At 34.2% G+C, this 25,008-nt stretch overlaps 1 protein-coding gene across 3 annotated transcripts in view; it reads left to right on the forward strand.

Moving 5' to 3' along the window:
- METTL25 (methyltransferase like 25) overlaps nt 1-24,103 on the forward strand; it is a 92,625-nt gene extending 68,522 nt beyond the window's left edge. For 2 of the 3 annotated variants that reach the window (XM_090273672.1, XM_090273674.1), the window contains 4 exons: nt 8,866-8,959; nt 21,711-21,785; nt 22,344-22,415; nt 23,976-24,103. In XM_090273672.1, the coding sequence (XP_090129798.1) occupies nt 8,866-8,959; nt 21,711-21,785; nt 22,344-22,415; nt 23,976-24,068 (334 nt within the window). In that variant the 3' untranslated portion in view covers nt 24,069-24,103. The remainder of the gene's footprint in view (nt 1-8,865; nt 8,960-21,710; nt 21,786-22,343; nt 22,416-23,975) is intronic. The other variant, XM_090273673.1, reaches the window with a different exon arrangement.
- Nucleotides 24,104-25,008: the final 905 nt, after the last annotated feature.

Raw genomic sequence — 25,008 nt, forward strand, 5'->3', positions numbered from 1 at the left:
TAAGAGCTACATAAGAAATATATTTTGATGCCCATAATTATAAGTTACTTAGGCAAATTTTTGTTTAGTTATAATCAAATAAGAAAGTGAAAAACCAGACAGTCAAAACTGGCTCACAAAATTAAAGCTAATTATTTAATCCATAATGTGTAGTCAAATTGGAAATAGCAAGTCTGCATCTTTTAAATTGAATAATATAGTAGTTTAAAGATTTTTAGAGCTTCCTTAAGTGATCACCATTTCCAGCAAAATTTTGATCTTTTAACTCTTAATATCTACTAACATATAAAAGACACAACATAAATAGTTTCATAAATATTTTATGATGGTGGAGAAACTGAATTTTAGTATTTTCTGTCCTGGATGTGCTTGTTTTTAGCAATTTAATATACATCTGCTTCACCATTTCCTAAAATTTCCTACACTAATGTTGCCTCTCTGGAAAGTGCTACAAGTAAACCATGTTCTTAGAATTGTATTTTTAGACAAGAATGTGGGTGGTGTAGGATTCACTGGAGTAGAATTTTAATCAGACCTCGTGTGTTCACTTTTATTAAAAGAAAGAATAGTAATTCCTTTTTAGCATGCTGGCCAGGCTTTATTCTGACAGAGGGCCCCTTTTAATCTGTTGTGCAAGTCCCATCATGTATCTTTTCTATTAATAGCTTCAAAATGTTTGCTATTTCCTTTTTCATATTCAAAAACTAAAATACTTTCATTATGCCATTCAAGGTCATTTCTAATCTGTCACTTCTGTCCTTCCCAGCCTAATTCATCATCCTACTGTTCCTGCTCTGCACCCCACGCCCCTACCCATGCACCCTGTCCTGGATTATTCATCATTCCCCATGCAATTAATTTTGCATCATCTGTGCTTCCTTGGAGCACCTTTATCTACCTGGAATGTTCTCCTCGTTTCTGCCACCCTTTCTTCCCATGACCTCTTGCAGGTCAAACCCTAAGTATTCTTTAAAACCCAGTTTAGGAGATATCGCTCATATATTTCTTTTCTCCTTCCCACCCTTTCTCTTCTCCCACAGTATTTAATCTGTTATTCACGGCTCTCATTGAACTTCATGGTACAATTCGTTGTTTGTATCTGTTCTTCTACCATCTAGTTAGCCTCTCCTGGCTAGTCTTATTAATGAAATCATAGGGGTTAGAAGCACAGATTCTGAAAATGGTTTTTGGACCCTATTTCCACTTTCAAACCTCCAATTGTTGGAGTGCTTTTTTTCTATCTATACCTACTACGTACATGATCACATCGTGTCTCATATCTTTAAACACCAACTATATGTTAATGAATCGTAAGTCTATAGTCCAGTAAATTACAATCTTATTTTTCCAGTTGCTCAGGCCAGAAGTCCTGGAGGTATCTTTGACTCCTCTCTCTCACACTGCTGGATCCAGTCCTTCAGCAAATTTGTAGTCTCTCCTTCAAAATATATCTAAAACTACCACTTCTTACCATCCTTAAAGCCACCAACATGGTTCAAGCCACCATCGAATCTCATCTAGATTATTGTTATAACTTTCTAATGGGTCTTCTTGCTTCTGCTTTGCCCCTACAGTCTGTTCTCTACACAATAGCCATAATGATTCCGTTAATATTTTTAAGTGAGATTTTGCTCACAATGTTCCCATGGTTTCTCATTCACTTGGAAGTAAAGCTAATATTTTTACTATGTTCTATAAAACCTTACATGGTATGGCTCCTTATTATACCTCTGGTTTTATTTCTACTATTTTTCCCTTTATTTATGTCTATACTGATTTTCTCACTATCCCTTAAAAATGCCAGCTACACTTCTACTTTGGGGCCTTTCCATGTGATGTGTCCTCTGCCTGGAATGTGCCTCGCCAGATGTCCACATAGCTAGCTCACTCTCTTGCTTCAGCTTTTTGCTTGGAATTATTATGTGTATGATACCCACCATCCCCATCACTCCTCATTTCATACCTGCCCTCTCTCCTCCATCGCCCCTTCCATTGACTCTTTACTGACACACTGTATATTTTACTTATTTGTTTCGCTGATCATGCCCCCGCTCAAATGTTGTTTTGTTTCATTCACTACAAGTGACAGGACCTATAATCTGGTTCCTGAGTATACACTTTTGAAAGAGGATAAATCAGATTTTGATTAATCTATAAGTGTTCTCCAGATTGTTATCCTGCAGAGAAGTAGTTCTGTAAAAATACTTTGAGAAAAGAATTTCTTAATCAAGTAAATGCTTTATGTAATATCACCCTCTTTAAGTTTCCCAGTGCCCATTCATATTTGAAAGACACCAAATAACTTGGTGAGAAATGGCAAAGCATAACAGTTAAGAGCATCTACAGTAGCTCTACAGCCTGGTTTTAAATCCCAGGCCTCACTGGGTAATAACGCTGATCTTGGTCACATTACCTAACATCTTTTTGCCTCAGTTTTCCCATCTTTAAATTGGGGTTAATAATAGTATCTACTTCAAAGGGATGTTGTGAAAAAATAAGTTCATATCTATAAGGTGCTTAAAACAATCCCTGGAACATAATAAGTGATTGCTATTATTATTATTTTTAAAAATCAATTTAACTTTGTTGAGGCAAACCAATATTTATTTATTCATACTACCTTTCTTTTCCAAAAATGCTGCACACATTTAATTAATATTTGTAGCACTAAGTGTTTTATGGGGTGTACTCTAAGAAACACAGAAGTATCTTGAAAGTAATTATTTTAACTTCTAAGTTCTCATTTGTGGTTTATGTGATTTTTTTCTGTCAACTTCAAATGAAATGACAATAACAAAATAAAGTCCTTGTGAATATTTTCTTTAATATTACATGTATTGTTGATAGTGAACTATAAAATACTATGGAAGATACCTCTGAAATATGAATATTTTCTAAAATTCAGTATTTCCTGTTAGGTATAGTTCCGTCATTCTTTAAATCCACAGTAAGAACATGGCACAACATCCTTTTTTGATAACTAGTTTTTGCTCTCCTTTTACTTTTTTATATCATGTCTAGTTGACTACAAAATTTCTTATACCAGAAAGTTTCTAAGTGTGTTTTTTAAATTATTCTAAATTGAATTATTACTATGTAAATACTTATACATGTAGACAACAAATTATGTTTTTATTTTAAATTCTTAAACATGAGGGCTAAAATTTGAACAGACTGCTTCTCCTATTGAGATGGATAGGGATGGCCTTTATAATGCCTTTAGAAAAGGAATTATTTTGTCTCTGATGCTTCAGGGGTTCTTCTGAGCCCTACCTCATAGCAATGCAAAATAGTAATATGGGTGAGAAATGTGCCTTTCCTTTGTCAGGCTAAAGCAAGAGAAGGGCTCTTTGTGAAAGGGATGTATAAAGCAGAATCTAAATCATAGGCACCTACCCAGACAGATGAGTTTTAGAAGTGAGGATATAAGAAAGTAGAGGATCTGAAAATTGATTTATTTAAAATCATTTCCAACTGTATACTCCTTTGAAAGTCTTTGTAGCTCCTCCAGCCATGTGAAGACCACTGTTCTAAATCACTGCAGTTAACCTGTTACATTCCATGATAAGTGGTCACTGCATATCTGTACAAGCAGTAAGTGAAACCAAAACTTTTTATATCCTCAGTTTATAGGACTTCTGTTCAGCTAGTCTTCAGATGGTTCTCCAGGTTGGTTGGTCTATAATTTAGTTGTAATTTTGACGTGTTCCTGGGAGGAGATGACACAGTGTTTACCTTCTCCATCATCTTGACTGGAACCCTTCACTATCAAAAACTGAAACTTTTAACAGCTCAAAATACTTATTTAAAAAATAGAATACCAGCACAGAGATATCACCAAAATAAATACTACTGTACCTAGCATGTGGCACTTTACAGTTTACTATTTTCCTCCACATGCATTATATCATTTACATCTTCCCGTTGCTCTATGAAGTAGAGGTTACCTCCATTCCACTTCAGTTTTCTCAGTGAGGAAATTGGGGCTTTGAGAAGTGATTTGTTTACAGAAAGAGGAATTTAGATCTTTTCACTCCGAATCCAAGTGTGCTTTTTTGTTTTTCCTGGTACAACACCATTTCAGGGAGTATTCTTGATTTTAAAAGTTATTGCCAATGAAGCAACTCTTTGGATTGTGGTCTGAATCTCTCCCTTGCGCTGCTGCCATTGTCATATTCACTGGGCAATCTACTTTGCATTAGACAGTACTCTGTGCCCTCAAGCACTGTTAGGCCTTGCAGATAATCTGCCAAACAATCTATGGACTCTGGCATCAAGGAGCTCACTCATATAGTATAGGGAAAAGTCATACATATTACAAACATAACTATTGGACATCACTGGAGAATCAGAATAGTACCATTACTGTTTCTCAGGAGAGCAGTAAGCAGCATTTGGAAATAATTGCAACAGTCTTATTGCCACAATAGCCACGCTTGCTTTGGCATGATGCCCATGTTTTCTGGGCCAAATAACCAAGGGACTCATTGTCCAATGAGTAAGAGAATTCATATAGAAAATTCATAATATGCAGTGGCAACATAGAAAGGAATCATGTATGGTAAAATATACCCTTGAAAATTTCTTACATGGTTTTTGATATAAAACCCAGTGCATTAACTGAAATATGTAAAATGCCCAAGTGCATATCGATTGCCTGCAAATAGTATAAAATACATATATACAATGCATATTTTACAGTATTTTTAATGACATACCAAGTGTATATTACTAAGTTTGTATACGATTCAACTCTCTATCCTTTAGTAATATGATATCCATCATATATGAGGGGGCACCCAAAAGATTGGATTATCTTCTGGAGGGTGGGCCCCTTGGAGTACAGGCTTCCCCCACTAGGTGATTGGTCTAGGAACCCATCTGTATCAGTGTACCAGCTGGCAGTGTTGTGAGAGGCTGCCTTTGGCTTCAGTGACTTGTTTTGAAGATTCTTTCATTGTGTTTGCCCATTTCATGACGGGTGGTTTACGAGTGCACCTGCCCAGACCTCACTGAGTGTTCAGCAGTTTTTGACCAAAAACAGTATGACCTCTGTACCCCATCCTCCCTATTCACCTGATCTTGCCCCAAGCAACTAGTTTTTGTTTTCCCGGATTAAAAAATGTCCTGAAAGGGAAATGTTTTGCCAGTATGGGAGAGATGAAACAAAAAACAGCAGAAGCACTGAAAGGCATCAAATTCAATGAATTCAAAAATCGTTTTGAGCAGTGGGAAAAATGTCTCAAATGTATTGCACCAAGGAGAGTACTTTGAAGATGACTGACATTTGAACATGTAAGAATAAATACACAATTTTTTATAAATAAATTCTGGGGGTGGGTTTTGGATCCCCCTCATATTGTAGATAGTTTTATGGTATGGGATAAGAGGGGGGGTTTGTTTTGGAGTATTTGCTTGCTTGCTTTTTTCAGACAGAGAGACTTGAGCATTTTTATATAAAAGTAAAGACTCAGTGAGTAAACGAAGTTGAAAATACATGAGGAGAAAGAAAGAGATAACATCCAGATTCCTGACCTTAGGTATTTTCTGACAGAAAACAGTTATATTAACTGTTAATTATTAGCTAATTAATGGATGGAATGACTTCTGTTTATCTTCACACACTTCAGCAAAAATTAAGACTACAACGAATCTGTTGTGTCGTAATATATTATTATTAAAGTCAGACTCTAAATCTGTAATATTATATAATAATAGAAATGGGATTGGCACTTACTAAAAATGAAAAGTGAGATTGCCCCATATTCCATTTGTTAATCATCCTATTCTGCCCTTTTACATTCCATATTGTAAGTTTTGGCCTGCTGTTTCTTAATGAATAGAATTGCAGTATTTATTCTTAAAACTGTAGACCCGTCTTTTCTTGCACCTCCAAAAGAGCAGGTTGCATTCGGCACCATAAACTGTCTTTGCAGATGTTATTTTTAAGAAGGTTGATTTAAAGATACCCAGACTTTAGAGATATTGGTGTTGAATCCTGCAAAATAAACTTTTTCCTCCAGAAGTTCTAAAAGTCTGATTAATTGTACTTAATCATATGTTGCTTTAGTAATATATAAATTGGCATTCTGTTTTCTGTAAAATGTATATATTTTTAAACCAAAATGGGATCACTGGTACTTCCCTCTTCTTCCATACCTATGATGTTAATTAAGCCAGTTTATTTTCACACTTTCTTAGCAATAGCACTCAATTTTCAAATACAGTCTGACAAAGAATCAAATAAATTCCACATATTTTTGAAAAGAACTTACTTCTTACACAGTTATACCTCATGCTGTATGGAAAATTGTAAACTTTAAAATACCTTTTTGAAGTTTTTAAAGAGCACAGTTTTAAAACAATTGTTGAAAAAATAAATTAAAAACAAATTGTTTTAATTTTATGTGTTGGCCTTATTTTAGTATGTTAATATTTATTCGTTTAATTTTGTAATATTGCTGTTCACAGTACTGTTGGAAACTGACACATCTTGAAATGCAGTTACTCTTCTAAGAAGTAGTTAAAGCGCTCCCTTCTCTGTGCTATCCTGTGCTCACCTTCATTACTTAGCTTATTGATCATAGCATTTGCTCACCTATCTTCCTTTATAAACTGTGAAGGACTTCTCATAAACTATGGATGATTTGGAAAGAAAGCACATACTTCTGATTGGCCCTCACTGCTGATAAGTTTAAGCAATAAGTTGGGCAATAAAAGACTTTGAAAAAAAATATGCTCCCATCTCATATCCATCCCTCATATTGTTTTTTAATCATTAGAGTTATTTAGCATCACATATTTTCACTAAAGTACTACAGTCCTTGTCCTTGAGTATAGCAAAAAACCTGCATAGCTTTTCCATAAGAATATATATGCATACACCTTCTTGTAGGATGTCATGGAGTCTCCCTAATTCTCTTTGCCTGTGATACACAGGTGACATTCTTCATCTGCAGTTTAACAATATTGAGTATGAATCCGATTGAAGTACTGTGCTGGAGGTCATATTGAATAGTAGTTGATATCCCAGATATGGAAGCCAGACTTCCTTGATTCAACCTTTTGCTTGTTTAGTTAACTTCTTTGTATGTTTTACCATCTTTAAAATGGGGATAATAATGTGACCTGCCATATGAGGTTGCTGTAAGGCTTAGGTGAGTTAATGCAGCAAAGGACCTAAAGAGATGCTGACATGTAGCAAACACGAAATAAATATTAGCTGTTATTTGTTTTATTTACATTTCACTTTTTCTTATATATTTGTTCAATGGTTCTCTATATGTTTTAAATTATCTTAGTTCATTTGTATAGTTCAGCTTGCCTGTACTTTTGTCTACTTAATTAAGAAATAGATATACTTAGGGTATTAATGCCTTTTCCTGTTACAGTTTAAATAGATGTTTTTGTTTCTTTAAAACATCCTAAAACCCTTTTTAATATGACAAGCAGGATGTTAATATTAAATAACATCTTCTTCTGGCCACACAGTTAATCAATTCAATATTCTGTGATATATAAGATATACATAGCTATTATATGATATCTGTTATACATTAAAAACCATATGTATGCATCTAAATAAGGAACAGACTGACAGTGACCAGAGGGGAGGCGGGAGGGGGAAAGGGGATAAAGAAGGGAAGGGTCTAGTCAAGAAATAAGTATAAGTGACCCATGGCCATGGACATGGACAACTAAATGTGGATGGACTGTGGAGGTGGACGGAGCAGGGGAGAGCAATGGGGGGAAAAACGGGACAACTGTAATAGAAAAACAAGAAAAAGAAAATGTAGTATATACATGCAATGGAATATTATTTAGCCATAAACAAGAAATTCTGCCATTTATCAAAATATGATGGGCCATGAGGACATTATGCTAAATAAAATAAGCCAGAGAAATACAAAAAACAAAACAAAATATACATATGTGTAGGATCTGAGAATTACATAAAAACATATATATAATATCTGCTTCCTGAAGACTATACTTATTTAAACGACTATTATTTCAAAGCAGTTTTTGAGCAGGTAAGTAGTAAATTAAAATTTTCCCTCTAAGAAAATTAGCATGGCAATATAGCCATGAATGAATGGGACAGACTTCATTCTTAATTGGGAAATAACTGTAACAATCAGGACATGAGACAGTAATAAGTGGAATTGAGGTGGCTGTCTAGAATTGGAGCTGAAATCATATATTTAAGGTATATTTCAATGGAAAACTTGATAGAGCTTCATGTTTAATTAATCATAGGGATTAACATTTAAACTACCAACTGTAGATAAGCTTTTATTCATTGTTTTTGATATTTGGTGAATTTTTTATTCCCTTGATTTTTACATTATACCTAAAATGCAACCAAAATTGTGAGATGTAATAATCTAGAATTGAATTTATTTAAACTCTAATGACAGTCTGCAGGGCATAAATGAGATCAAGTCAGACCCAACTCCGCATTAATGATGCTTCATCAATGGCTGGCTTTGAGAAAGATTTCTTTGCATGGCTGTTGAATTATCACCACTATTAGCAGATGTTGCAATGAAATGTGCACTGTAACGTTGAGCCTATAAAATTAAAATGTGTTTTGTAGCACAGTGGAAACTTTTGAAAGACCTATAGTTTCCTTTAAAATTGAGGCTTTTTAATACTATAAATTTACATATTTCTCATAGTATTGTTTTCATAACATTGGTTTTCACTGCTGTATGTTGAAAGAATTCTCAGAAGTGACTCTCAAATACTTTATAATATGTAAGTTTTAAATATTCACAAAAATATATTTTTGTCACATCTCGATGTTTCACCATAAACACAGAAAATATTTTAAAATACTTTGTGATTTAATTTTGTTTACAGTGATCGGCATGTTGGTAAAATTTATTCCAAATCCTCATCCTTTCTGGATTATGTCAGAAAGTCTCTAAAGAAGCTTGGATTAGATGAGTCCAAGGTCAGTATGTGATTAACCATTATTTTCATAAGAACAGGACAATTTCTTTGGGTTTATGAATTGAGATAATACAAAATTATATGCCTTCTACTTTTCTCTCATTTGTGAAAATATTATAAATGATATTGATGCCATACTTCCATTACCTTTACTTCAGTTGACCTTTCTTGTCAGTGTGGATAGTTTGCTATTTTACACCTTCTGAGAGTTCCTCTTTTAGGTTTTGCTAGGGAAAAACATGCCAATTCTCAAATCAAAATACAGTTAAAAAACAAAATAACAGAACAAAGGGGAATTGTAAGTAAAGCAAGAGACAGTGGTTCTAATTTTGAACTGCTTTTATTAAAGATTATGTAACTAATTAAAATTAAAATTTTTTAATTCAACAATCCTTTGAATGGTAGAACCCTTGAAAGTGGTAACATCATTAGTCCATGCTAATAATTGAGAACATATTGTTGGAGACAAAGAGATAAGACAATTGACTAGTAGTAATAAACATTCTAACACTGAGAGGGAAAAAAAGCTCTCAATTTGCTTTAAATGAATTATTATCTAAAATATTAAGATTAGCTTGGATCACTCTGGTATTTTGATTATAAATTGAAATAAAGAATAAAATATGATTAAAAGAATAAACTGTATCTCTTGAAAGAGGAAATTATCCAGATACGATTATTGCAAAGCTAAAAGGTATTACTAGTTATACCAATTATCCATTTACTCCCCAGTTGCTTTATTGCTTAAAGCAAATATACTGGTACTAATCAGTTTCCTCCCCCTATAAAATGACTATTTAGAAAAGCATTCCTAATTCATAGGATTTAAGAAAGATTAAGTGAGGTAATATAGGTAAAGACTGAATGAGCACAATGTTTATACATAGTAAATACTAAAGAGTATTAGTTTTTATTCTGATGTTTGTATATTTACTACATGTAATAGCACTATTGATATGACTCCTATAAGTATTTTTATTTTGTCACCAAAATGAAGATACCTCTAGTCTTGAATAAGTTAACAAGAATAGACACTTTTATTGTAGTTATTTTATTTCTAGATTTTGTAAAAAATATTTTTAATCAGACTGGTCTTCCTTCCAATTCATCTGACTTAGTGCTCATCTTTATTGCATGTCTCAATTTCATGTCTTGCATTTACTATCAAGAACACAAACCTATACGTATACATTATTTTCACAGATAAAGAGTTAAGTTTTTACTTTAACTAAAAATGTATTACTTTATGCCAAAAACCAAACAGTAAAAATCCAGAAAAAAATGTTATTTACCCTTTCTGATGGCTTTCTCTTCCCAGATTTGTCTTTAATAATAATCATAAGTGTTCCTTAAAATGCTTATTTTGTTACTGATAGGAATATTAATAATAGTTGATGTTTACTAAAATACTTACTATGTGATAGTTACTATGCTAAGGACATTGCAAGATTATCTCATTTAGTCTTCACAAAACACTTATGATTGATAATATTATATTTTCCAATGTAATGATGTAGAAAGAGAGGCTCAGAAATGGGCAGTTCATTTTCCCAGGGTCAAAGACTAACGACTGGTAGAGCTGAAACTTGAACAGATTCAACTAACATCGAAACCTCAGGTGTTAACTACCACTATACTGAGAAGTGAAATTAGAAGCCAAAGAAAAAAAGGCCAATGTAGATATGTACCACCATGTAAAATCAGTCTTAAGTGGCTACCTTTATTAGTTAATGAAGGCAATTACAGTGCCTGCACCCCCTGATTTTCTCATAATAGTATTAAAGTTCATTGAAAACAAATATGTTGAATAAAATTGGCTAGAAAAAGAAAAGGAAGGTACAGAACAACATGAGGTTTTAAAGGATGTGCTGGTGAGTGGAAGTAAATAGAGGAGTATATGTAATTTGGGGGAATTTTGTTTGTTTGTTTGTTTTTCTTTTCCTTTTTTTTTCTCCTGTTTGTTTTAATGTTAAGCAAGGGGAAAATTAAGAGAGTTGCGTTTATCAGGCCAAAGTGGTTGGAAATAGGGTAAGTTATTAAAACCAAACTTATATTTCCAATCCAATATAAAATCCTGTTATTTTCTCCCTTATCATGAAGTATCAGCACTAAAATAAAACTTTTGATCACAAGCATAACAATTTTATTTATTTATTTAAATTTTAGTATTTTATTTATTTATTTATTTATTTATTTATTTAGGGGGGGAGAAATATTGATTTGTTCTACTTATCCATGCATTGTTGGGGGAAAGCCCCAAAATCTAAATTCAGGGTCAATTCAGAAGAACTGACACATCTCTAAGAACTTTAATAGGAGAAACATATACACGGGCAAAGCAGCTGTTCCCAGTGGTAGCCAGCTGGAACAAAAATCCACACCCTTCCCAGGACAGGGTCTCTTTTTTTATAGGGGTTAATAGTAAAACCATATGGTGGGTAGTCATGTAGACCACCAGAAAGAACAATGCATTCCTAAGTTAACAGATAACATCAGGCAGTTATCACATTCTATACATTCATTAACCGCCTTCCAGGGGGTATGACGTTTATTTTTGGGCGGGCAAGGCATTCTGGTTTTCTGGGTACTCAGCCAAGCCTGAGGCTACAGAGAGTTGAATCCAACATTTCCCAGACACAGTTCCTGCTGGACCCATATTGCACCTCAGGGAGTTCCCCTGCAGCATTCATTGATTGTGTCTTGTATGTGCCCTGACCAGGGATCCAACCTGCAACCTTGACATATCAGGACAATACTCTAGCCAACTGAGCTACCTGGCCAGGGCTAGTTTTTCTTTTAAACTGTATTAATTTTCACCTGGGATTTTGACTACTAAAAAGTATCTAAATCACTTAACTTTAAAATACTAAATATACCAAAATATTTAAAGGATCCTTGACTAGATTTATAATCATTTGTTAACAAACATATATATAATTGAGAGTCTGGTGATTCATTGATAATGTTTCTGATCTTTTAAAGCACATCTCTCATATTTAAAACTATGTAAGCAAATGAAGTTCCTAAAAAATATCCTAACATGCTGTGGGTACATTTTTAGTCAAAGAAATCATGTTAAACACATGGAAGTAAACCATTCACAGAAAAATCTTCATTCCAGAGGAGACCAGAGCTACGTGTGCTAGACACATAAGTGGCTCATACACATCCTAGAGCATTAAGACCTATTGTCAGCTGTGAAAGACAGCATCGGACATTTTCTCTTGGAGCAGGATTTCCAAATCCCAGCCGTACTGACACTTGGATCACCCGTGTTGTGGGGCTCTCCAGTTCATGTAGGATGTTAGCAGTGTTTCTGGTCTCTACCCACTAAATGTCAGCCATAGTGACCTAGTGATAACAATCCAAAAACTTAAATTTAAAGACGTCTCCAGACAATTCCAAAAATCCCCTGAGGGGGAAAAATCACCATAGTTGAGGTTCGCTATGTTTTAGCCTTTCTTATCTGGGTAATTCAATTTGCAGTCATCTAACATTTCCATTATAAATTCCATGTTTTAAAAAATGCCATCTTACACCAAGAAGCCTAGAGAGGGGAAGGGGAAAAGACTCAATAATTCCTACATTTAAGACTTTTTATTCAAAACTATACTCTATTTGATCTTTAATTTTGCTTAGCTCTAACAACCTAAGCGTGACATTGTTTTAGCCCTGCATAAAATATAGGTCTGTTTAAGAAGAGAGTTTAGATTTGATAGTAAAATTAAGCCCAACTCTATATTACTGAAAACAATAAATTGTGACGGAACATCAACTACCTTATATCAGCAAAAATACCGTTTATATTAAGTGGACTTCTTAGAATGAAATATTACAGTAAAATTCTTGAGAAGTTCAATTATGTCTTTGTAAAATATTTTAATAGAACTTTAAAAAAGGTCTAAAATAACAAAATCCTAGTGATTAGATTTATCTAGACCTTAAAAAACGTTAGATATTCACAAACTTCATCTGTTCCATACTTCATCTCACCAAATTTCAGAAAACCTCCAAAATTGTTTTTACCTTCTTTTGTTTTACTTTTCTGTCTTTCCATCCCCTTATCCGTGCATATACTGCACACACACACAGATTTGTAGGTCATTTGCTAGACGAAGAATGAGCTGTAGCATTTGTCCATAAGAAAAGGACTAAAAGTAGCTTATGTTCTAGAGCTTGTCTGTGTATGTGTGTGTGTGTGTGTATGTGAGAGACAGAGGGAGAGGGAAAGAGAAATACACATATAACGAATGCTCAAAAGAAGAAGTAATTTCAAGTATTGACCTGCTGGAAGGGGAGTTATACTGTTACATGGACAGAATTGAAAACCACTGAGCTAGAACCTTAATGGGAGTAGATAGAGGATAATTCAGAAAAATATCCTCAAATATTCTCCAAAACAGGCCAGCAAAAACAAAACTTTTGATACCAGAATCATTTAGTTATTCATCAACAGACACTTATTTTAAAGACTCTCTCATATGCCAAGAACAGTGAAAACTGGAGCTACAAAGATAATTAAGACATAGCCTGTGAAAAAGGAAAATGAGTACTGTCTCATGAACTTGCAGTAAAGTACAGTGGAGGCACAGGGGAAAGGAGTGACTCGCTCTGCCTCCCTCCGAACATCTTACAAACCACATTGGTACCTTAGCTTGCTCTTGAAGGATGAATTGGAGTTGATTAAGCAAACAAGGTGGGAAGGTAGGGAGCAAGGAGCTCATTTCAGGTGTGTGGGGGAGGGGAATAGCTTGTGAAAATCCACAGAGGTAAGAAACGGGTTCTGAACTCAGCATTGCTGGAGCAAAAAGCAAGTAGGGGAGGCAGTGGTGAGAGATGCGGTAAAGGAGAGGGCACATGTGGAAAGGCCAACTGAACTGATCTTTGGATGTTAAATCGGAGATTGATCAGAACTAATCTGTACTTTAAACACCAGTATGAGGGCAGGAATCATTCCATAGAAAAGCTAACAGCAGAGTAACGAGCTCATAAACTTTTCCGTGGAGTATGTATTCATTAATTATCATAGATTCAATGACTCTAACCATAAAGAAACAGTGAATTCCTATTACAGATTAAATATATAGAAAACTTATCATCTTTGCTGATATGAAAAAAACGTGTGCATTATTCTTATAAATAAGTTTCTGCTGCCTTTTGCAACCACCAAAGTACTAATTGACTCACAGGGGAATCATTAATGGATGTTAAAAACACTGGGTGAAAGAGTAAGAGGAACAAGATATTTACAGTCTCAAAGTACCTCCCACAGATTATTTATTAATTACAAAAGTGGATAAACCTGGTCAACACCCTATATACCAAGTGATCAAAGTTAGCATCACCATTAATGGAACAAAATGGCATCATCTGCCTCTGTCTTTTGTAGCATGTTTTTAAAAACATCCAATCCCAGATGTGACCTTGCATGTCTCTAGTTGCATTTAATGTAGAACAGTTCCTCAAGTCTTTGTCTTTCCTGACATTGACATATTTTGAAAAGGCCAATTGTCTGACTGTTTCTTTATGAGTAGATTAAAGTTATATACATTTTTAGCTGGAATATTACATAAGGGATGTTGTGCCCTCTCGATGCATCTCTATATCAAATATTCAAGCCCCATCTCGGTATCAGATCGCAACATTGAAAAGTATATTCCTCTTTATAAGCCTCTGTACCCACAATAGTTCATTCCTGTCGGGATGCATTATCAGAACTATGATTAGATAGTTTGCTTTTATCAACATTTTAAGAAGAAAGAAGTGTGGCTATTGCAAGAAATGAAGATTTACTCAGTACTTTTCTAAAATAATTGATGGTAGGTATTCCAGGAATACATATATTTATAAGAAAAACTAGAACCTCTCATCTTTACAAGAACCCAGAAAGATATGTATAGCCTGGCCTCATCAGGATGTAGTTTGTTAATAAGAGCAGGATTGAAAACAGTGACTGAGTTATTGTTACTTTCTAAGCAGTAATTCATATTTTCTGATTCTTTGCCATTATAATGATTTGCTCCTGAACTACCAAATATTTCCCTCTTCATCCTAGATCATTTTTCTCTCCAGATTTTTGCTTAATGATAGGTTGTCTATTCATGGCTATTCTCACCTTCAACAAACTTTATACATTATTTTCAGTAACCTTACCCTTCCTCCAGGGGAAAAATAAAAAGAACTAGTTAATTAATTTGATCTCTTTCATACCTGTTTGGGTAGACTTTAGATTACACACCGTTTCATCAGCAAAGCCACCACATTAGATAATGCAGTTTTGCTCTGCACAAAGGCTTCTAGCTAAGGACACAAGGAGAGCTGAACTTCCAGCCTATGTTCCCTTTATGATGGGTGCCGTGGCCCCAACTGCATCCACCCAAAGGAAGATGAGGGAGTATTTTTTCTAATTCTCACAAAGATACCATATTGGCTATCAGCAGCAGCCCTGCCGTAAGTCGCAAACACCCTAAGTCCCATAGGTGAGAGAAGTAGAGAGAGGAAACGTCTCCCTGCGGGAAGACCTTTGCATAAGTTGCAGCCCATGACTCTTTCCCCAAGCAGTGATTGTGCAGAAACATATTTAAAAGGATGGGGCTTAGTGTTCAGAGGCATTCTGAGTATAAACTTATTTAGTATGAGGCTATTTTGGGATATTCAATAAGACAATATTAAGAAACTTTTTTATGTTATTTACATTCTGCTATACAATAGTCTATATAATTTTTTTAAATTTTTCGTGACAGGATGTCTCCAAAGAACATTCACTTCTTTTTTTGCCTTAGCTATTAGGAGGGTCAAAGTTCAATTTGTGTTAGACTTCAGTAACTGTCTTGAGCTAGGTTATTTTGGTATCGTGTTCTTCTCCCTTGAATTATATACCCTTGAGAGCTAATCATTATTTTTAATGGCCCTACTATTGATAAATCTTTGTACTTCATATTATAAACCACCTCAAATTCTCATTGAAATGAAGCATATTATTAATGATAAGGTTTCCTTTAATTTATGATTGTATAGCTTTGGAGCAAATAAATTTGGGGGAATAAAACAAGAATTAATAATTAAACTTCTTTGAAATTGTGATCAAAAACAGTATGTCGAAGTTATATGCAAAGGCCAAGTCTAATAACATTTTAATGCCAAACTTACAGAAGATAAAAGGGTATTTTCATTAAGCAATAGAACATTCTTATGTAATATAAGTCAGATTTCTACATAAGAATAGCCACATTGCCTATAAAAATTATCTTTATTCTCCCAGCTAACTGCAGAGAAGCATTAGGTATACAAATGTCTCCCTGGCAACCAATAACTCTGACGTGTAGTAGAAGATACAATTATTAAAAGAATAGGAAAATCCATTACACCTTTTTATTTATTTTTTATTTAATGAAGAAAAATAAGAGCTCCTTAATTATTTTATTACTCTTTTAATATACCTAGAGGTTATTATGCTAAGTGAAGTAAGCCAGTCAGTGAAAGACAAATACTATATGATCTCACTTATATGTAGAATCTAATGAACAAAATCAACTAACAAACAAAATAGAAACAGAGGCATAGATACTGGAACAGACTGATAGAGGGGAGGGGGAGAACTGCATAAAAGAAGGTGAGGGGAGCAGCCAAAGAACATAGATTCATGACCCATGGATATGGACAACAATGTGGAGATGACCTGGGGGTGGGCAGGGGCTGGGTGGAGGTGGGAAAAGGGGGAAAAAGTAGAGACAACTGTAATAGTGTAAACAATAAAAAATACTGTTAATATAGGAAAAAAACATTAATTTCAAAGTCACATTATTTTAGAGTATTAAAATTATTGGTGTACAAAGTGCAAATAACTTATTTAATTCAAATGAAAAATATGTAATTTTATGATTTATCAATAATCAATTTTAGAATGAATACTAATTGAACTTGATTTTTATGTAGATTGTGCTAATCAGAGGGTAGCAAGTTCAAATTTTATTTCCATTAGCTAGTAATTGAGTAAGAGTCACCTTTGCATTGTGTGCTCCAGAAAATTCTCATTGACACTAATCTTTTGAGTGATCACATGGATAACTTCCTCTGTCAACCAACCTAAGACTGTTAGGCCCACTTCAGCCTCATTTTCACTCCCTGGACAGGATCAGCTAATGGGCTTTATCTCTACATTCACCTACACTAGTTCTTGAGCTAGTCATGTCCTAGCCAAGGGTACATTAGCATCCTCAAACCCCACATCTAGGTCAATTGATAACTCACTTTCTGACCATGTAGGGTGTGGGAGGGTTCTCTGAACAACTGTGTATCTCTCATCTCTTCAGCCCATTCTCCATTAAGTTGAAGTATGGTCCAACTTTATCTGGACCCCCTTATCAGAGCTGTAAAAAGACAATTTTAATTAAACACACGGGGAAGAGCCAAGTTGCCCATAGAAAATAATTTCAAATAATTTATTTAGATATTCCACCCTCAAGGTGACGGAACATAACTCCCCACTCCTAAGTATGGGCTGCACATAGTGACTTTCTTCCAAAGCATACAGTATGGAAAGGGGAAAAAAAGGAACTTCACAGTGAAGCAGTGTGACAGACATCTCAGCCAGGTAATCAAGGTCAACATCAACAGTGATAGGTCATACTGATAGTACGTGCCTTTGATATGATGTGAGGAACATGGCACTTTTGTGTTCTTCCTCTCAAAAACCAATAGCCCTAGTTTAATTATGAGCAAAACATCTGACAAATCCCAGTGAAGGGACATTCTTGATCTGTACCTCTCAAAACTATCCAGGTGATGAAAATCAAGGCAAGTCTGAGGAACTGGCACAACCAGTAGGACTAAATGCAATGAGGTGTCCTGGAACAGAATAAGGACATTCACTAAACACTAAGGAAATCTGAATAAAATATAAACTTTAGCTAATAAAAATGTATCAATATGGGTTCATTATTATAACAATCATACTGTAATATGTTAATAATAAGGGGAAATGGATATATGGAAACTGTTATCTTCAGAATTTCTGTAAATCTAAAACTGTTTGACATTTAAGTTTATTGTTTTAAAAACAATATGAGAAAAGCTTGTTTCCTTAACCTTTGCTTTGTGTCAGACATTGTGCTAAAAAGCTTTGTTTATATTAGCTCACGGAATACTGAAGATGGCCTTACAAAAGAAGTAGCTGCCCTCATTTTATAGGTGAGGAAATTGAGACATAGGTTGAATGGATTTCTTAAGGCCAAAATCTGAGAAACTGGGGAGGAAGGATTCCAAGTTAGACTGTCTAGCTCTAGACCTCATGCTCCTTTTTGTCATTTTTATTTAACTTATTAACAGACATTGAGCACAAGAAGAATATTTAGCATTTTCCCAAAGCTAGCGTTCATCAGACAAATAAGCCTATGAGGAATCACAAAGAGAAAATTTGTGCTTACCAACAGACAACCTAAATGCACATCTAAACTAGGTTGAAAAATTTAGGTTTGAAGTAAAAGTAGAAGAATTTAAGGAATGTTGAATGTTATTGAAGCGTTAAAGAAGAGATGCATATATCCAGAACTTTGACTCTTGAAACTTATGCAAACAGGATAAAATTGGTCAAGCATTTTAAATGTGTTGAATAATAACACATGTACTTTTTAACAGGCTATACTGAAGTTAACATAACTGTCCAAAAACTATAAGAACTGTGGGGAGAAATCTAAAACAACTTAATATGGCTGCTCATTTACTGTATCATCCCAGTTCTTGAGGACTGGATATCTCCCCCAACCCAACCACAACACACTGAGCTAGATCCCTGTCACACAGCCTAACTCATGTTAAGCCTTTTTTCTGGAGTCTAGGGGACAGGCAGCAGGGAGCAATGGATTTCATGACCAATACTCTTAATACCATTCAGTGTGCACTTTAACTTGTAAGTTTCCATGTATATGTCTTTACCTAAGTATGATCTGCACCAGGCAGTACCTCAATTCTGATGCCTTCCTTTATCTTTGGGATGTTGGCCCTGCCTAGACTCTCACTGACCTTAACACTCAATAATGTCTTCCGTAAAATGAGACCATGAATATATGTATGTTACAGATTGATATTAGAATTAAATGAGAGCATCTTTAAATTTTCATATAATCTCTGTGATCTGATCAGCACTTGATTGAAAAAGTTGATTATAGCATGAAGTCATACCTTAAACATTGAATGTTTTCCTTAAAACCATATTAATATACTTTCAGTCACCAAAATTTTGGTGTAAGAACAAGACGATTTGTTTCGCTGCTTGAACACAGGTTTGCATATAGTTTCACTGTTTGAAGTTTTGCTTTACCTTTGATGTATTAAACATATCTTTAATGTATAATCTACAATGTCCAGCTTTGTTTCACTTAAAGTGAAGCAACAGACTTCATTTTTTTCAAGAGTTAAGGTGATGTTCTCGCCTTTTCAGAATCCACAAAAGCGACTAATAGAATGAGAAACAGAAACACAAACTTCTTTGACAAGATCAGAAAGCATGTTAAATCTCAAACCATGGGTATTGTAAAGTACAGTGAAAGTAAAGAGGAATACCGCGAGATGCCAAGAGAACATGCCTAGGGTTACAGATCAACAACAAAACGAACAGAATACAGTTCTCTGAAGTCGCATGTCCTGAGTAACAAAATCAATGAGAAACAGAATATTGGAGAACCCAAGAAATCATATTGAAAAACCATTTTATAGGAAGCAGTATGCTGTTGATTCAGGATCTAAAAAAGTTGTGTGTTTTGAGTGTTCATCTCAGATGTCCAGAGAGATTAAAAAAAACTAAAGACTAACTTAAACACATAAAATTTTGTGAGATGAGAATTTTTTCTGGCTTGAAGTGCAGGCCTGGATCAAGTCCAAATACTCTATTGCAGAAATTTGGTCCAGGGGGTACTCATTTGAATCAAAGATGAGCGACGTTTTAAAACTGATTGTGAAGGGGTGCCATAATCAGTCTGGGTTGTGTACCGAGGGGGAGATCTTCACTGGAAGGTAACACTAGGAACTGGGTGTGACAAAACCTTACTTTTCGCTGTTACACCTTTGTACTTTTTAAATTCAGAAGAAATTTAGTGCAATAAGAAAAAGAATAGAAGCGTTAAAAAAAATAGTAAATTTATACATTTGCAAAAAAAAAAAAATCTGAGTACAAATCCTTTCAGATGTTTTATTTTTTTCCAGCCTTTCATTAGTTCTGACCATATGTAATTGGACAACAGTTTCTTCTGGTGACTTGCCTTTATCAGGCCTTTCCCAGAGGCACTCAACATATAGAAACAAGTTTTCCTTTTGCATTTGTATTTTATTGATTATGTAATATTTGTATTATTTTATTAAAATATAACTAACATAAGCTTAGAAACAAATACAGTTGATTCAGTAATCATAAAGCTCAGTTGGTGGGAACAGAAAAATGTAGGTGATCTAGAAAGTGGCCTGCTAACCACAGGGGTTCACTATACTGTGGGTATCATATGTTTCAGAGAAAAAATATCAGAAAGTAATGCTTGTTGAACTTTGCCTGGAGAACAGAATGCAACCAGTGTAAGCCCCCGAAGCCTGAAGGCTTCCTCCCGCCACCCTTCCCACCCCCGGGCGGTGACCGTGGCAGAGGTGGCCCTGGTGGCATGCGGGAAGGAAGAGGTGGTCTCATGGACCGTGGTGGTCCTGGTGGCATGTTCAGAGGTGGCCGAGGTGGAGACAGAGGTGGCTTCCGTGGTGGCCGGGGCATGGACCGAGGTGGCTTTGGTGGAGGAAGACGAGGTGGCCCTGGGGGTCCTCCTGGACCTTTGATGGAACAGATGGGAGGAAGAAGAGGCGGGCGTGGCGGACCTGGAAAAATGGATAAGAATGAACACCGTCAGGAACGCAGAGACTGGCCCTACTAGATGCAGAGACCCCGCAGAGCTGCATAGCCTACCAGATTTATTTTTTAAACCAGAAAATGTTTTAAATTTATAATTCCATATTTATTATGTTCGTCACAACATTATGATTATTCCTTGTCTGTACTTTAGCATTTTTCACCATTTGTGAAGAAACATTAAAACAAGTTAAATGGTAGTGTGCTGATTTTTTTTTCTTTTCCTTTTAAAGACAGTTAACTACTAAGACTAAACAATGGGAACCCCATGTGAGCATGTTCAGTATCAATTGTGGAGAACCAGGAGGGCCTCTATAACTAACTGTAACAATGTTCATGGTTGTGATGCTTTTTTTTTTTTTTAAATAAAATCCCAAATGTTTATAAACAGTAAAAAAAAAAAAAAAGTAGTGCTTGTTGATGCATTTATTTAGTTGCTATTAGAGGAAATTACCCTAAATATGAGTATATGTCATTATTGTGTTCCTGTTTTCTTTGAATCATTTTGTCTAAGATATGTAGTTTTAGATATATTGTTTTAAATCTAAATTCTATTAAAAATTGTTTACTGAACACTTACTATGTGTCTTTAGCAAAGAAACAAGTGAAAGTACACATTTCATCACTACTAATTGAAATTAAACATTATTAATAGGGTGTTATTGATAGTTTCATTTGTGATATGCTGAATAACCTATATTGGTACAAAAGATGTTAGTAAAAGGAATTTAGATTTATATTTAATTGCTTCATGAACTTAGAGCTCTTCAGACACCTAGCTTGTTTTATATTTATAATGTTTACTTTAGGGTGTGATTGATTTTTAAAAATCTGTTAACTTTATTATTGTTGTTGTTGTTTTATCTTGAAGCTGCCAGAAAAAATTATAATGGACTACTATGAGAAGTATAAGCCTAGAATGAATGAGCTGGAAGCATTTAATATGGTAAATCTCAGAATTAAACATATTAAATTGGGTTTGTTGCTAGACTTAAACAGGATCCTATTAAATTTTAGTGTGGGGCCAACCAACCTATATTGTTTTTGTATTATTGTAGAAAAACCATTTAGGATCATTTCCTATTCCAGAACTATATTAGGTGTCAGTAATATAATAAAGAGAACACATGGTAGATTTCTCTTAAAGTACATTATAAATGTACAAAAAGAAGTTTCAGAGTTCTTTGAACACATATTGGTCTCAATTCTGTTATTTCACAAGCATTCCTTTTAATGAGTTTCATTTTTTGTACCCCTTTAAAAACTTTCTATCACATATGTATGATGACTTTTGGATTCTACCTCAAAGTCACTTAAAGGACATTCTTTTCCTATTATTATTAAAGAAAATCTTTTGATCTCTGCAGTCTTCATTTTTGAAGATATACAATGGGCATTGAAGATTTGATCATATATAAACTCCTATAGATATATTTTCTTAAATATAATTGTTAAGCTAGTCTTTTTTTTTTTTTTGTAACACCTTGCAATCTTATTCTTTTAGTTGAAAGTTGTTCTGGCTCCTTGTATAGAGACACTGATTCTTCTGGATCGACTTTGCTACCTGAAAGAGCAGGTAAATCATGTTATTTTTAAATATATAACAAATATCTTTCTTAAATCCAGTAATATGGATCCACTTATGTAGAATAAGTTTTTTTCACATACAACTTAAGATTAGGACATAAGATAATTTTCTCATTATATTTTCAAAGTTTAAATATTCATTTCATCTTTCTCAAAACATAAACATGTGCATAACAGATGTTTTCAGCAATACTGCTATAATAAGACTTACATTCTTTTAATTGTATAGTAATTACTACACAGTAGGCAGTGAACACAGATTATTATATATGCCGTATTGTGTAGCTAAAAGTAATAAAGACCAGACATAAAAGATAATGTATATATGTTACATTTTGTAAGAATTTTCCTTTTATTTCACTTTTGAATTTTTGGACATGTGCACTCTGCAGTTAGAAACTTCTTTCTAATCATGGAAGACGGTGTCTGTTTTTCTAGTTTCAATCTTATTTATCTATGTTGAATGACGAAAAATGTTGTCCTTTTAGTTCTCTTGAGGGAAAATGTTTTTTTTTCAGATTTTACTCAGCTTTGATCAAAATAAAATTGTGTGAACTATTTAAATTAAACCCATTTGTGGATTCAGGTTATGTTTCCATTGTATAAACCCTTTATTTTAACAATTTTGTTTTATCGTATGTGGAGCTTTGCTTTCTACTTCTCAACAGGCTGCTTAGAACAAATGGATTTTAATAAGTGTTTGTTTTTGTCCTAATTTGTGTATAGAGAAAGGCAATTTTTTAATATTTAGAAAATGAAGTTTTTGTAAGCTACTAACTCAAAGAGCACTGCAAAGCTTTGGTTCCAAAGACGGTGGGCAACAGAATCAGTCCTGTTTTAGTAGGTACTCATCGTTCCCCTTTCCAAAACCATTTTTCTTGACCTCAGTATTTTAGTTAGTAAAAATGCTATGCACAAAAATTAATAGGCTAGTAATGAGAGTATAGAAATCATATAAATATTAATTTGTTAATATTTTAAATATCTTATAAAATTAATATTTTTAGAATTTGAAATGAAGAATATACAAAAGAAAATTAGAAGTAACAATAATGCCATCTTTCACCACTATTAAATTTTTGGTTTGTTTTGTGGTGCTTCTCTAATAAATATATACATGATGTATATACATGCACATATTTTACACTTAAAACTGGAATCAAATTATAAATGCTGTTTGCCTCTAATTTGTTTTATTTATTTTATTTAGAATTTTCCCATCTCGTTAAATCTACTACAGGAGCTGAATAATGTTTTATCATGTAATAGTTTAAGTGATACCCAATTGTTATTGGCAGATTCCAATTTTTTACAATCACAGCAAAGAGTAAACTTGTAGTTCACTCTCTGTGTATCTCTTTAATTATTTTCTCAGCGTACATTCATGAAGGTGAAATTATAAATGTTAATTTTATTCAACAAAAAATATTTTTCTTTTATATAGTTTGTGTTTTACATACTTTTTAATATTACAATATGTAGTTTGACTTATACCTCATTTATATCTTCCATAAATGGTCTTATTGCCAAATCACTTATCAATTTGCAGGAAGATACCGCATGGTCTGCACTTGTGAAGTTGTTTGATCCTGTGAAATCTCCCAGATGTTATGCTGTTATTGCTCTGAAGCAGCAGCAATGATTTCAATTGAAGCAAGGTATCTGTTTGTGGAATCTATTGATTTTGTTTTTCTAAACATCTATGTCATGTTATGTAAATATTTTTAAAACATTACCATACATTTGAAATAAGCAATAAAAATAGCTAAAAACAAAGTGCTATCATCCATTTTCTCATTGTCAAAGCATGCATTTAATAAAATAACTCATGAAATATTATAAAAGGATTGACCTAAATTCCTGATTTAGTACATCAGGAGGACATTGTATTCTGAGCCTTGTTTCCTGTTCAATATTTGATTGCCTTTTATTGATTTTAAAAGAGAGGGATGGTATAGATGTAGTTATAGTAAAATTAGTTGTACTGAAGATGATTTGTATCTTTCTCCACATTTTGGAAAGATTTTCCATGTTTTCAGGAGCTAAAAAAAATCCACATTTAAAGGAAAGAAATACCCAGGAACCAGACCAGACATAAAAAGTGCCTAATATGAAGCATATTTTACGCTGCACTTTAATCTAAGTTATATGAGAAAGTATTCAGTGCCCTTAAAGGAATAAGCTTTTTTTTTTTTTTTTTTTGCTTTAGTCATTACCAGATATTTATTTAGATAAAAATAATGATACCTTCATGTTGCATAGATAATATAGACAGTTCCAGTGATCACTGGGCAGAAGACAGTCACTTGAACTGTTTAGTTCTGGTCTCTTGTTTGCTTTTTGTTGCTGGAATGTGACTGGTGCTGACAGGCTGGGTTAGCCAGGCCCTGGTCCTGCTGCCTCAGCGCTGGGAGCAGACTTAACTCTTAGCTGGTGACTCAGCTGCTTTCATTCCTGCAACAGGATGCACAGTCCTGCAGGCACCTATACAGGTAACTGAAGCTGTGGCAGCACCTACACTGGCCCTGCGCCCTGTCTGCCTCATCCTCCTTATCCTCTTCCTTGACATCTTCTCCAGGCTG

This window comes from Furipterus horrens, unplaced genomic scaffold (assembly GCF_987537825.1).
Source record: "Furipterus horrens unplaced genomic scaffold, mFurHor1.1.pri manual_scaffold_4, whole genome shotgun sequence".
Taxonomy (NCBI): Eukaryota; Metazoa; Chordata; class Mammalia; order Chiroptera; family Furipteridae; genus Furipterus; species Furipterus horrens.